The 14,726-nt window shown below is 46.2% G+C and overlaps 1 protein-coding gene across 1 annotated transcript in view; it reads right to left on the bottom strand.

The window, feature by feature from the left end:
• The window catches only part of LOC117217431 (uncharacterized), a 236,332-nt gene that overhangs the window by 133,419 nt on the left and 88,187 nt on the right, over positions 1-14,726 (bottom strand). The window contains exon 3 of the mRNA XM_076525680.1: positions 9,217-9,461. Within this exon, the coding sequence (XP_076381795.1) occupies positions 9,217-9,461 (245 nt within the window). The remainder of the gene's footprint in view (positions 1-9,216; positions 9,462-14,726) is intronic.

The following is a 14,726-nucleotide window of genomic DNA, read 5'->3' as shown; positions in this document are numbered from 1 at the left end:
GTAATCTTGTGCAAATAAGAATTGTCTGCACTAATTACAAGATGCAGAAGCTACGTGGACGTTGATTTCGTTGTTCGATGATTTGGAACATCTGAAAATAACGCGACTGTGTTTTAAAATTCTTCGAATGGTTTCGCTGCGTTGTACCCGGTCTATTAATTATTGTCATAAATGCATGAAATCCGCAGCGTCTAGTAATAACTAAAGATTTCGTTTTCTTACATGCCGCACAGGCATTACGACCGCAACGAATTCAATTAAACGGCCCGACAAATGTTAACAGAAGACTCCCGGTGAACGGTGGCAGCAAAATTTCGAAGGGACAAGAAGAAGTTCCGGAGGAAAGCTGCGCTCGGATCATGAATGGCGGGCGTTCTGCGCTCCCTCGCAACTTCGTGGAACTTCGCAGACTTCAGGCCGGGCTTCGCTTCGACCGTGCTCATTGCTTATTCTCGTCGGCGCACGCTGGACAATCGTTGATTTATTTCGCCGGGTAAATCCCGGCCGGGTCGTCCCGGCCAGTAATTAAATTTGATTTACGAATAAATAATCGATGTACTCGCATGCGAGCGCGCGCGCGCGCGCGCGGCCACTCGATGATTAATGAGCAAAATTAATACGCGTTCTTAATTGACCCGATTTAATTCCACGTCGCGCGTTACGTCACACACTGGTGCCGAGACGGCGAGATGTCTGTTCTACAAATGTTCGATTTTTAGAAAAATATTGCGTTCAGTTTATTTGCCTAACAGTGGGAGCGTAATGCGCCAGAGTTAGGTTTGAAAAATAACATTTTTTTACAGAGACACGAGGGTGGCAGAATTCGCCAAGGTTTCAGTGCGACATTTATGTAATTTCTCGTGTTTAATCTTTAGTGTACGCAGCGTATAAAAATATTACAGAGTACACGAGGGATTATGTCAACTTTAGCAACATCGAAAGGCTGTTAGGTTTAGATTAATTATTATTTTGGGTTTCTAACATTACCGAATATTCTTTGGACCGGTGCTCGGAATGCTTTGGAACGCAGCATTGAGCTCCGCCTCCTGACTACCGCTGCAGCGTCTCGACCCCTCCCTCCAACTTACAGCCAATGAAAGCAACGCGGAGAGCGAGGCGCTGCGGCGGTAGTCAGGAGGCGGAGCCCAATGCTGCGTTCCGAAGCATTCCGAGCACTGCTTTAAACAATCTAAAATCAGGGTCGGTATCGTTTCTCTTAAAATTTTAACTTGGACGTAGTAATAAGTTTAAATATCGACTATTACAGAATTTCCAAGAATGAATCGTGCAGAGATTACAGTGTATTTGGCGTTTCGATTAAAATTTTTTAGGAATGTGTCTTAAAGAATAACGATAAATGTGAAATGCATATAATATATTGCATATTGTATAATAAATGCATATAATAAATATTTATTAACAAATGTTTAATATCACATAAATTATTTTTCTTGAAGAATCGATAAATCAAATGCATTACACATTTTTCTTTACTGTTTAAATTTTAAAGTATGTACTTAAAAAAATTCGCTTAGGACATCAATTATTACTTTCTCAAAAGGCATGTAACACATTAAAGTGTCAGATGCAAGAATTCAGTCATTCTAATGTTACAGTTTATCATAAGATCATTTTGGTAAAACTGCTCAGGAATCGAGAAACCTGAACTTGAATAAATAAACAATTAATGAAATAATTGACTTATTATTAACTGTTCGAATGTCATCATGATAATTTAGAGTTAAGCTAATTTATAGCAACTTCACAATTTATTTCACTTGTCTCTCTAACATTTTGACTTTAACAAAATGACTTCCGCCACTATGATTCTAATTTAATACGACTATCGTTTCATTTTGAAACACATCCGTGCACTACGCGCCCCACAATCTAGAGGCGACCATAAAATTAGATCAAATTCTGTCGGATAGTTTCGTTTTTACAGATTTTTTGCCGCTTTTCGGGCAAACGGCACCACTGAGCTCCGTGGTCAGACGAGACGGCCAGACATCCGGACGTAAAGAGGCAGACGAGAAAAGGGGACAGGCGGAGGACGTTCGGAGAGAGACGAGGGTAGAGAGAAAAGTAGAGAGGAGAGAGAAAGAGAGGAAGAGAGGAAGAGAGAGCGAGCGAGAGAGAGAGAGAAAAGAAGAGCGAGAGAGAGCGAGAGAGAGCGAGAGAGAGATGGAGAAAAGAAGAGCGAGAGAGAGCGAGAGAGAGAGAGATGGAGAACTTGAAATGGCTTCCAATTACCCGACGCGTAACGATATCGCCGATAAAAAAGGCGTGTCGCGGCAAGTAATGACCGTCCGGCCGATTTTTCTGGGGACGCGGCCGTCTGGCTCGCCGCGTCGCGTCGTTCCTTTTGGACGCGTCGCGTCGCATCGCGCCGCGTCGCGCCGCCGCGCCGTCGATGCCCTTACCCCTAAAACCATTTAACTCGTAATCTATGCGTGCCCTTGCCGGGACCCGCTGGACTGGTTTTACGCCCGTCACCGGCTACCCCGCATGCCAACAAAACTTTCGACCCGAGTGCCAAGCCGTGCCACCAAAGCGCTGATAAAGCCGCGCGCGCGCGCGCTACCTTCGACGAGGCTAGCCAAGCGCTTCTCTGAACCGCGACTGGTCTACTTGTAGCACCAAGCACCTGATAACTTATTCAGATTGTCCGCCTTATTCCGCCTCGTTTTAAACCGCTCGCAACCCGGGTGCCGCGCGCTACGTTCCGCTCTGCGGTCGGATACCAGAACCGTTCGGGGAATAATTCGCGAATGTTTAATGGCTTGCTTCGGAGAATCGGGGATAATCTGCGATGCCAGCGGTGTTTTATGGCGAGGGGTGTCTGGCCGGATCCGGGCTGTTTAGGTCTCCCGATTGCAAGTGCGTTCCTAACGATTGTTGTTAGCGAAGCTCCGAAGCTTTGTGTTATTTTAGCGCGTACCTGCGAAGAAAGTACAACGAAGTCGCAAATCTAATCCCCGACAGCGTCGATCAACCCTCAATCTGTCGACCAGAGGCGATCTTGCGATTTGATTAATCGTTAATTGTTGTCACTGGAGTGTAACATTTTATGCAAGTCTGCTTTGAGAAGCGGATTTTTATTGGCTCGTTCGGAGAGTTGTATCGTTCGATAAAAACATTCGATTTGTCGGTTAGAAAATTCTTCACAAAATGACTTCATTAGCACAATTAGTCTGTGTACCTTCGTGCAAAATAAACATCGTTTTCACTATCCGTAAGCAATAGGGATGAAATAGAAATTTAATTCCTTGTTTACTAATCTTAATAAGATGAAAGCAATACATTGATATTCTTAACCCTTATAATACCGAACAACGATATGTCGGCAACAGTATTTGCGACAAATTTGTCTTCTTAATATTTTTAACAAATGGAATATTTATTTCTCAATGCGTTCCTTTATGAATTTCGTGATTATCAGTTTTATTACAAAATTTACATAACTCCGGCCTCAAACCTTATCAAATTGCATCAACCTGGATCAGTATTTTCCGCTAAGTAGAACATTTTCAGTCAGCACCGAAAGGATTAAACCTTTCGTCTTAAATTTTACCTGCTCATCGTATGCATTTGCGACAAAAATGTGCAGATCGATCACGAAACAATAGACATCCGAAAAACTTTATAAATATTATCGTATCATTCGCAACTCATTAAAATTACAAATAAAAGAAATTAATATTTCTACAGCACTCCAGGCAATTTTCATTTCGCATAAAAAAAGCTTCGCGGTTTGGTTGTTCACGATTTCATAAAATCCGCAGTCTAGCTTCAACGATGTAGATCCGAGTCCTCTGAATAAAAACGCGATCGATCCGCCATTGCTCTTTCGGAGGAGCCGGTGTCGCGGCGGGAACAGCGAAGATCATGTTGTCAGGCTCGCGAGGATGTCCAAGAAAGGGTACGAGGACACGAGGATAGGAAGAGGAGCCGGCTCGGTATCGGCGGTTCTTCTCCGGAGCGTTTACCTCCTGCGAAATCCGACCTTTCACTTGCACGTGTCGGGCATCCTCTCGCGGAGCGGAGCGGAGACGCGCGCGTGCACGCCGGAAACAAGAGAATCGTGGCGGCCGATCGGCTGAATTCGCGTCACGTACGAGACGAACACTCGAAAATTCCATTTTCCACGTACCGCCGGCGCGCCGCTGCGATGCCGGTGGCTGCGGGGGTGGTATCGATGGCCCCGGATATACGGACGAAACCCTTAACTCCTCGGTAGCCGTGATGGAGCGTCGTCTATCCGGGAGGCGAACAAGCCACGCCGCCGGAAGATAAAGTCCTCGACGAGATCTGTTTCTGCCATTGCCGGCTGTCCGACGATATCGACGACCGACCCGAGATATCCTTCTGCTTTCTCTGCACAAGGCTGCTCGAGGAGCAGCCTTGCTGCGGGAACAGTCCTCCAGCCGGGCTTCTTTCGTCGCGCGTAATCGATAGTGATCGCGCGTATGCGACTACGCGAGACGGCGAGAAAAAGTTTGCTGGACATTCTCATGACAAAATGCACAAAATGCATTCGACCGAGCTTTATTTCGCGGGGAAATATTTTATAGGATGCACAGGGTGCCGAATTTTAAAAGATTTGTGGACTTTCTTAACCCTTTGCGCTACATAAGGTGTATCGTAACATGCGGGGCACACTTTGAGAGCTGATTGTACGGCTAAAAACAATGAAAAATGTCATATAATTACATGTTCTAGCTGTCTTGTGACGAATACAATTCTATCGATCGTATTATTGTACATTGCATGTTAAAAAATACTGTAAATCGATCGATTTATTGTGTTCCGAGACTACTTTTATACGAAACATCTTTGATATCCTTACTACGTACCAGTAATTAATTAGTTATCAACCATTGTATGCTAAAGGGTTTTTATCCGTAAATGAAGAATAAATAAATAACAGCTTGTTAGACTCACGATGAAGATTCCGAAAGGAATCTATTACATTTGGTGGTTATGCGTCTAGTTTAAATCGAAATTAGATTTAATTTGTATTAATACTTGATTGCTAGGCGGATAAATATAATATTTATTAATGACAAATAGGTAGAAGTGAAATAACTCGTTGGCCAAAGGGTTAAAATGTATGACATTCCTCCTTCTTCCTACATTTTTTAGTTCCTCAGAGTGAAAAATCATTCGTTCGTCTGTTTCTTCGTGTTGTAACATGTGTTCCTCTAAAATATTAAATTTGAGATTGAATAAAATTTATATTGATTTAATGTGTAAAGCATGGACTAGTAAAATCTGATCTAATTCCAATCGTCACCGAATTATTCAATTTACAGAAATTGAATTAAATAAATCGCTGTTGCATCGGGAACGACATATAAAACAATAGATCTACGAAGAGAATGTTCAAAAATATGTTTGGAAAAATTAATGAATAAAGCTGAGAATCGTTGGCATCATCGTTAATCGTATAGTTGTTGAAATGGTGCGTCGACCAAGCGAAAAAAATAAAGATTAAAATCTGAGCGAAAATAAAACGAAGTATTACACTGCACCCTTTGATTTGGGAAAAACGTAAAAAGCTAAGAATCTGTAACTGAGCCTGGGAAATAGCCAGTTTAGCTCAGTTATGAACAAAAGAATGATCTACGAATATTCGAACACGCGTAAATTCAAAAGATCTGAGCGAAAATAAAACGAAGTATTACACTGCACCCTTCGATTTCGGAAAAGCGTAAAAAGCTAAGAATCTATAACCGAGCCTGAGAAATAGCCAGTTTAACTCAGTTATGAACAAAAGAATGATCTACGAGTGTTCGAACACGCGTAAATTCAAAAGATCAGAATTCGATAACAGTTTAATTTCATCGAGTTTCGCCGATTCGGCAGGGCTTCCTTCCTACGTGTTCGCGCAGCAGCGCGTCTAACTAATAGGGCAAATCCACTATTGCTTGGCACTCGGGTGATCAATAAGATCTCCCGATAGTGACAAACCACTCTAATTCCCTAACACGTGAAAATCCGCCGACTAATTTCCATTTACGCGACAGGCGGCCGCGCGCGTGCAGAATCGTCCGCGAGAGCAGCGAGAGGCGGATCGATAGGCGTCTGCGAGGATCTCGCCGAGCGAACAATACGTCCCATGTTCCGGAAGTCCGACGTCAGGGCCATAAGCGCGTCGTACCAGCGAGACAAATCGAATCAGGGGCATTCCGTGTCTCTATCCGTTCCGTCTTCCCGTTTCGCTCGGCTCCGTGTCTGCGGCGCTGATGTTATCGCGGTCTTGTCGCGTCCGCTGGAAATAAATCTTTTGTGGAGGCGACGCGAAGGATCGTCGCCGAGGATGGAGATCGCGGGAAAGGAAAAATCTCCGGGATGCGAGCACCATCGAGCTCGAGCGGGGAACGAGAATCGCCCGAGAGTCTTCAGAACATCGAGAAATAATTGCCTTTGGACGCCTTGATTGTCGCGAGTACGCCTCTTCTTCGACGAAGGCGGAATCATCTCTTCGCAGGACATTCGTTTTCTCTGTGCCTGCGAAACTCTAAATTACGAGAATTCTTTCCTTCGTCGACGTCCGCGACGAACGCGAAACATTTTCATTTTGCATAAAGACGCGTGGGCTGGTTCTAATGCTAAAGATTCATTGACGAAAAGAACGCTTGCTTAATCTTTTAGGAGCTTACCTAATCGAGGAAACGATTACGTTCCTGGATATCGTTCGACCGGTACGATAATGCTGCTATTAAGATGTTTATCTTCCGAGTTCGTAATTGCGAAAGATTCATCGTGTATGTACATACTTCATGACGTTTCTAACCGATTCCGAATTGCTGTCGTTTGACGCAACACGTTCATGGTATTTGTACATCTGGAAATTAATCTCGGACTGTTCGCAACCGTTCGACCGTTCTGAATATCGTTACGTGTTCTCTATACTAATTATTAGACTGTCCGGATGTTGTGCATTTGTCACAAAAAATTGTAATAAAAATGAAATTTTAAACGATGAAAGTATTAACCCTTTGTACTCGAGTGGCGACTCTGAGGCGCCACTAAAAATTGCTATACTATTTTTCAAAATAATTGTAATTGTATCAGATTCGTTTATGTCTAAAAAAAACTCTTAAAATTGCAAGTTTTGTACTTGCCAATAGGCTTTCATACGCATAAATCGCAATAAATCGTATAAGATAGAAACACTGTAGATCAGAAAATATGTTTAAAATATAATTGGAACAGCTTCGAGTGCAAAGGGTTAAAAGAATTTAAGGACACTTATGTATTATTTTCAACCCAATGAAATTATTAGAGAAAGGAATTTTTATTTGACACGTCTTCGTTGCATCTGATAAAACTAGATTTTATTTTATGCAAAGATCCGCAGTCTAGTAATTATTTTTGACACGCTCTATGGGATATTCAGTTTATTGGCTGTTCTGTTGATTGCTGCATCGTATTTTCTGTAATTAGCTAGCACAGTTTTTATATCGATTTCATTAACTAAAAGTAACACGTTTACAAACCACAAACCACATTAATTCTTGTTCGTAACGAAATCCAATTTTAGGCTGTGTCGCGCACCGATTTTTATAAAACTTTGCAGACAATAGACAGTAGAGCATCGATTACTCTAGTTTCTCACAATTGATTTAAATCTGAACGTGTCTCATCAAGGCCTACAGAAAAAAAATCTAACGCGTCTAGAAAGAGTTCTTTAAAAAAAAACGGGGCCTAATAAAATTAATAAACGATCCTAAGCACACTCGATCAGATTTTTGTGAAAAAGATCGCCACGCGTGTCAAAACGAATCCAGTCGATCCTAAGAAAATGCACAATTTTCGCAAAGTATTTACTACAACCTTCGTACGAAGATACATCGCAACGGTAGAAAATGCCCGACGGTCGTCTGATTCTATTCGGCGCGTTCGGCCGCCGTCTGCGTTAATTAACGGGGGCGTTTTCGCCGTTTTTCGATCCGGTGTCGCGTCGGTTCGCAGCCACACCTGTTCGCGGCAGGAGAAAAAAGAAAGGCGCAGGGGAAAGCGATCGAAAGGGAGAAGCAGAAGAAGCGGACGGAATGTGGACGCAGGAGGCCTCGCGGTCTGGTTTTCCAGACGGAGGCCGAGAGGAAAACATGTGGGCTAGATAGGCGCAGCTGCGCTACCATCCCGGCCGAGATTAGATATCAGCAGCTTTTTCCAGACAGCCTTCGACGTTCCACGAATCGCGTAATAATCTCGTCCGAAGGTCGACGACGCTGCCCGCAACTACCTCCGTCGGATGGGAAATCGCGCTTCCGTTCCCCATCCTCCTCTCCCGCGACCCGCTCGCTCGTGTCTCCGCTCCTACGATCCAATAACGAGAGGTACGATCGTGCACGCTATCGAGAGAATTACGATTTGCGTCAGCTATGCGGCCGGATACCAAGAAGGAACGCGGAAAACGTGTGTACGCGGCTCTCACGGCGAGCCGTTCGGGATGCAATGCTGTTTTGATTGCAGTCATGTTTAGGATAAGGCGGGCTGAGCCTTTCGAATTGTTGCACGTGCCAGATAGCTCTGCGCTTCGTTTCATTTTGTCGTTCGAAAGTTCCCCGTTGATCCAACAGAATCGGCGAGACTTTCGCGCGTGTGATCAAATTCTACGCGCTTGTAAGAATACGTCGAGGAATTGTGCAATCGAATTTCGCATCGAACACCTGCTTCGCGGTGTGCGGCATAGAACTGGCGAAGCGATATCCGTCGAGTCAAGCTTCGGAAAGTTGTCCAAAATCTTTGCAGAAATAACGAAAATATCGATGCGCCGATGCGCGCGGTTTCAGTGGAAGGACTGAGAAGTTGCAGCGCGCGTTTGCTCGATCGACAAACACGGATTTTGCTGTTGATTCAAGAGTTCCGCGTCGATTCGATCGAATCAACGGACTCCGTTCAAGCCTTATCAAATTCTACATACTTCTAAGGACGCGCAAAGAGGAGCGGCGCGACTGAATTTTGCATCGGAACACCGGGTTTATAGTACAGCGCAGAGCTAACGACGATTCTTCCGAGTGAAGTTCCGCAAGTTCGCGGAGACGCCTGCAGAAATAATGATAGAGTCGATGCGCCGATGCGCGCCGCCGCGCAGAGTTTCGCGAATGCGGCTGGTTTCGTTGGAAGGAATGATGTTGCAGCAAGCGGTGCACGCGGTTGACAAATGCGTTCTGTTTTCCCGTTGAAAAGCAACGAAAGACTCACCGGTGTGCCAGGATGACGACGGTGATCTTGCAGCAGGAGACGCCGTTGATGCGACGCCGGCAATTCCTCCCGGTGATGACGATGATGATGATGGTGCCGATGGTGATGCAAGATCGAGGCGGAGGCCGGCTCGTGCAGCAGCAACCGACGATGATGAAGATGATGCGATACCGTCGCCAGGACACCCACCAGTGCTCCGACTACCAGGACGAGCACCACTGACACTATGTAGCTGCTTGCGCTCACTGTCAACAAATGGACACATTCCGTTAGAAAGAACGCTGCCGGAAAGATTATATAACGACGAAAATGTTGATCGATGCTCGCCGAAGCCGCCTAAACTCCTCGAGTCGCGAATCGAAGAATACCGCCGGGAATAAAATATTGTTCGATCTCGCGCGTTACACGAATCGAATGTTAATTTCTGACTTTATATATTCTCGGGCTGATATTACCGCGTGTATTTTTAAGGGCCGCGGGATTTCACGGTTCTTCACGGCGCCCGAGATTATTGTATTTTTGTAGCGACCACGCTTCAGAGTTGTAGCACTATTTTCTAAACGCTCGAGCGAGAAGGGAACGGAACGAGCACCGCGCTGCACTCGAGAGCGAAACGCGTACGCCGCGCCGTAATCTGTATGGCAGTGATAAGTGATAGGCGGCTTTTTTTGCGGCCGCATTCCTTCCTAAACCATTTCCTGAGGGATGTAGACGTTCGGTGAAATATTGCTTCTGATAACTTCGGCTCTAGGAAACGGCGCCGGTTGTACATTGACGGACGATCTTGACTTTCGCGAAGAATCCGCGCAAACGTTTTCTTGTCCGCTTCGATTTACTATAATTTCGAGTAAGCGCCTATCAACAGCTTCCATCTCGATGTTCGCCGCCGACTTAGAAAATTGAAAGGCGCCACGCGTAGACGCAAAATCACCGCATAATGCTTCTTCGAGTTTCTGATCGATTCTTATCGGAACGATCGCGAAACGAGAGCGTGGTTCACGAGAACGCTGCTAGGAACTGCTCGACGAAAAAGGTAGGCAAGCATTTCGAGATTTTTCGGACGCGGGATCGAGAACGAAACAACCGAGAGCGAAATCCTGAAACGAAGCGAGGAATCAAAAGTTTCGCCACAAAGTTCCGACCTTCGAAGAGTTCGTGCGTGTTCCACATCGCCGTACGGTTTTCGTTTTTCGAACTTCGTTCTCGATTTTTGCTGCTCGCTCCACATATTTTCGCCCCCTACCGATCGTTCTACGCTTTGAAATCGTTTCGCCCTCCGTCCTACGCGTCCCGTTTTTTGCTACACACGCGTTCTACACTTTTCGCTTTTTGTGGTTCCTACCGAACGTTTTTTTCGCTTTTTCGCGCTTGTTCGCTCCACATTTTTTCACTTCTTTTCGCCCCGTCCAGGATTTCTCGCTTTTTGCAGCCCGGCTATACATTGCAAGCTTTTTACTGTTCATTCTACATTATTCGGTTTTCTCCTCTCGGTTCGGTGTACCTCGTTTTCTCTCGTCCGCTCTCCATTTTTTCGCTTTTTAATCTGTGCTCTACGCTGCTCGTTTTTCGCCGTTCGAATTGCATTTGTCGCTCCCGCTCTCTTGCCCCTCCCCCTCCGCCGCTCTCCCTTCGCCACGCCGAATTCTTCGCTCCGCGCGCTCATCGTCCTCCATTTTTCGCTTTTCGCCGGCCGCTCTACGTTTTGCCGCTTTTCCGCTCGAAATTTCTCTCCTCTCGCCGGCGGAAAAAAGGCCGCGGGAAAGAGAAAGAGAGAGAAAGAGAGAGAGAGAGAGAGAGAGAGAGAGAGAGCGCGCGAGGCGTCGCGACGGACGTCCCGCTGTAAACGGTGGTTCCGGACGCTTTTCACGGCGTCGTTCGCGCGGCGATGTACGAAAGTATCGACTAACTTCCCGCTTCCAGTCAATTTCGTACGTGATGCGTGAAAGAGACTCGAGGCACGAACTTCCAGCCCGAGTTTCCCTCCGCGCTCCGGGGATCCGGCGCGCCGCGTCTCCACCTCATTCAGAAAGTGTACGAGACTGGAAAATTTCTTATAGTCACGCTCGGCGACGTTCGCCTAACGTCTCAAGCCCGCCTCGTCTTCGAAATTTTGCAAAATTGCGCGGCGCCGCGACCCGCGTTCCGTGAAATCTTTCTCTCCCGCCGCGCCGCTCCGCGCCGTGTCACCCGCTCCGATCCGCTTCGCGCCGCCTCCGCGCCGTTAGATTATCAAACGGAATATCATCCGCTTCCCTATTTTTTCTCGGGCGAAAGGGAATCTGTTCCCTTTGATGTGCCCCCACCCCTCCCCCCTTTGTGCAAATGATACCCGCCGAAAATTGCATCGGGACCAAGGCCTCCGTGTAATTCGGATATTATGTGGCAGACTGTTTCCCGGCCGCCCACGGGAAACGCGAACTTCCATTTAGCCGCGTACGGTGTTACGCGATTCAAACGTTTCGTCCCGTTGCACCGTAATGGAAGAAAAATAACGGCGTTGCTTTCTTTACGCTTTCTCTTTCAGTCTGCTCGCCGCTCTCTTCGACGTGTCTCGGACAGTTAGATAGCCCTTTTGTTTCGCCGCGAACGAACCTGTAAAAAGCTCGCCGACCAATCCAACCGGTGAAACGGGGACCGTGCTACTGACACAGGGTCTTAACCTTCCGTAAAAAAATGACGCCCTCGAACGGAGTTCGGAAAAGTTTGCTCGATCGACTCGAACGAACGAATGAGAATACGGCTGTTATCGGTTTTTTTTTTATTTTTAAGCGGCGAGAAGATAGGAAACGCGCGCGAACAGCGCCAATGGATGCGAAGAGGCGTAAAAAATTCGGAAAACAGAAGGAAGGGAAGGGAGCGTTTTTCATAAAGCGACAGCATTTTCTCCGCGCCCAGCGGAGAATAAGGGCGAAAACCGTCTCTTTGGCGTCGTGCGCTCGTAACTCGCCGTGTGCTCGAAGAGGTGAGCGAGAAGGTGGTGTGGGTACGCGCGCGTGTGTGTGCGCGCGCGTGTGTGCACACGGCGACGGGCGCGCGGGCACACGATTGGTGGGACAGGATGAGACACGACCATAAAACCTTATCAACGTTCATCATCGCCGGTTCAACGGTTTGAACCGCTCGTCACCCAGCGCTCGTTAAACGCCGTACGAGTCGCGACGGTACACCCCGTGGCCCCGTGGTCACGTCGAGACGCTAACAGCGACGCCGACGAAAAAAACAAACAGGAAAGGGCGAAAAGAGGTCCCTGACCCCGGGCTGAAACTTCTGCGAAACGGTCGCGCACCGGCCGAACCCGACGTGGACAAAGGACTTTGTCCAGACGCTGGAAATTCGGTGGAACCGAGCCGGCCGGGATCGTTACCGCGGACTAGTTGCAGGTGAACGCTGCTTCCCGGAATTTATCACTGTCGGAAGGTAGCCGGGGATCAACGACAGCGAGCTATTAACGGCGATCGTAACAGTTTAGCGAATAATAAAAGAGAAACTCGAGGATTTTACTCGAGGAATATACACACGTGAATCCACGGAGAAGGTTTTTCGGTGGTTCTTCTTCGCTCACGCAACTTTTCTTTTTTTCAAGGTTGCATGCGAACACGATCGCCCAGCGCTATCATGCGCACGGTAGGCTGCGATCATTATCGGAATCACGCGATCGATGATCGAACTTAGATGAACCCAGACGCTCGATCCTCTTCTGCGGCGAACGTTGCTTTTCGCGTTCGCATCACGGATCTGGAACGTTTATTTATCCCTTGGATACAGTCTCGCGATGCCTACCGTCTTTCTTGCGCGATGCGATACGGTCTCGTATGACACGAATTTTTATTAACGCGTCGAGAATTTTGCGAACGCTGTTTTTTTTGCGCGATATGATCTCTCGTAGAACGCGATGTATAATGAAATTGCAAAATGTGAAGCCAGCTAATTTGACTGGAACGAAGACGTTAGAACGTAATTTTCGTCGATTCGGACTTTTGGGTAATTATAATTGTATAACAGACTTGTTAAATTATTTCTTTCGTTGAATTTATATCGAATACACAGGGTGATTCACAAATTAGTCCCCATGATTTTCCAGCCCCTTCCGATGGCCTGACAAAAAAATGTTTCCCATCAAAGTTAGTATTTAACCGACAAGACATTGAAATTATTTAAATTTGAAAACAAATTAATTTTTTATCGAAAACAAGGTAACCGTTATATTTTTTAAATGAAACTAGGTAATTTTAACTTCATAATATTGTAGGCGACTTCGAGACGAATTCAACGATCTGCTACACGATGTCCTTCGGATGATATTGAAGGAAAAATTTGCCATGAATCGATTGCCATAATATTTGAAATAATTCCGCGATACGTAACACCAAGGTCTCGAATGTAAATATGAACAAATGAGCGTGTTTACGCTTACTATTAATGTTCTGAAATTGAATAAATGAGCATTTGCAACATAAAACAAAAGAAAGATTTATATAAAACGAAATATTGTGACAATCGATTCATGGCAATTTTTCCTTCAATATCATCTGAAGGTCATCGTGTAGCAGCTCGTTGAATTCGTCTCGACGTCGCCTACAATACAATGCAGTTAAAATTACCTAGTTTCATTTAAAAAATATAACAGTTACCTTGTTTCTGATCAAAATTCAATTTGTTTTCAAATCTAAACAATTGCAATCTCTTGTCGGTTAAATACTAATGAACTTTGATAAGAAACATTTTTTCATCAGACCATCGTAAAGAGCTGAAAAATCGTTGGGTCTAATTTGTGAATCACCCTGTATATATTATACGTTACAAGTTACACGATATATAACTCGAATGTTTTACACATTTTTATTCACACGTTTGCAGAGACAAATCAAAGATTTCGCGGGTTCGCCGGCAACCCCAGGAGCTCGTCCTAAGGTTAAACAAAATAAAGCCTGAAACTCCAGAGACAGACAATGAAGCCGCTAAGTAGCGTTGCGATAAAAAATAGTATCATCTATCACGCGACTACTCCTGTTCCGGTAATTTTTCGTCGCACTCTCGCTTCGGCATTTTCCACGGTTATCCGGCTAGGTGTCACGAGGCTCGATGGACCACAGTGCGACGCGACGCGTCGAAAGTCCGCGCACGGCCATTTATTCGGGCATCGGCTCTCGAGAGTAATCCATAAATCGTGGCCGTGGAAGAGGATCACCGTTGTGATCGGTTCTGTCGCCATGTCAGAGGGCCTCTGGACGGCGGACAGGAGGAGCTGGGAGCCAGTCGGAGTCCTCAGCCGCAGCCGCAGAGCCCCGGCTACCTGACGCTCGGTGTATTTCGCGTCGGGCGCTAGAAGGAGAGGCAAAAAGAGGAGGGAAAAGAGGGACGCCGCCTCGGGGATCAGGATAATATGCCGTGATCCTGCTATATACAGCGGTGTGTGCCGGACCTTCTCCGCTCTTGCGGGTCCCAGCGAGTCGTGGCCGGCATATACGATCCGGCGAGCGCCGACAGTTGGCTCGCGCTGAGTCTTGAAG

The sequence above is a fragment of the Megalopta genalis genome, chromosome 12, assembly GCF_051020955.1.
Source record: "Megalopta genalis isolate 19385.01 chromosome 12, iyMegGena1_principal, whole genome shotgun sequence".
In the NCBI taxonomy this organism is placed as follows: Eukaryota; Metazoa; Arthropoda; class Insecta; order Hymenoptera; family Halictidae; genus Megalopta; species Megalopta genalis.
Note: the sequence above shows the minus strand (reverse complement) of the source record. Positions and strands in the feature narration are given on the sequence as shown.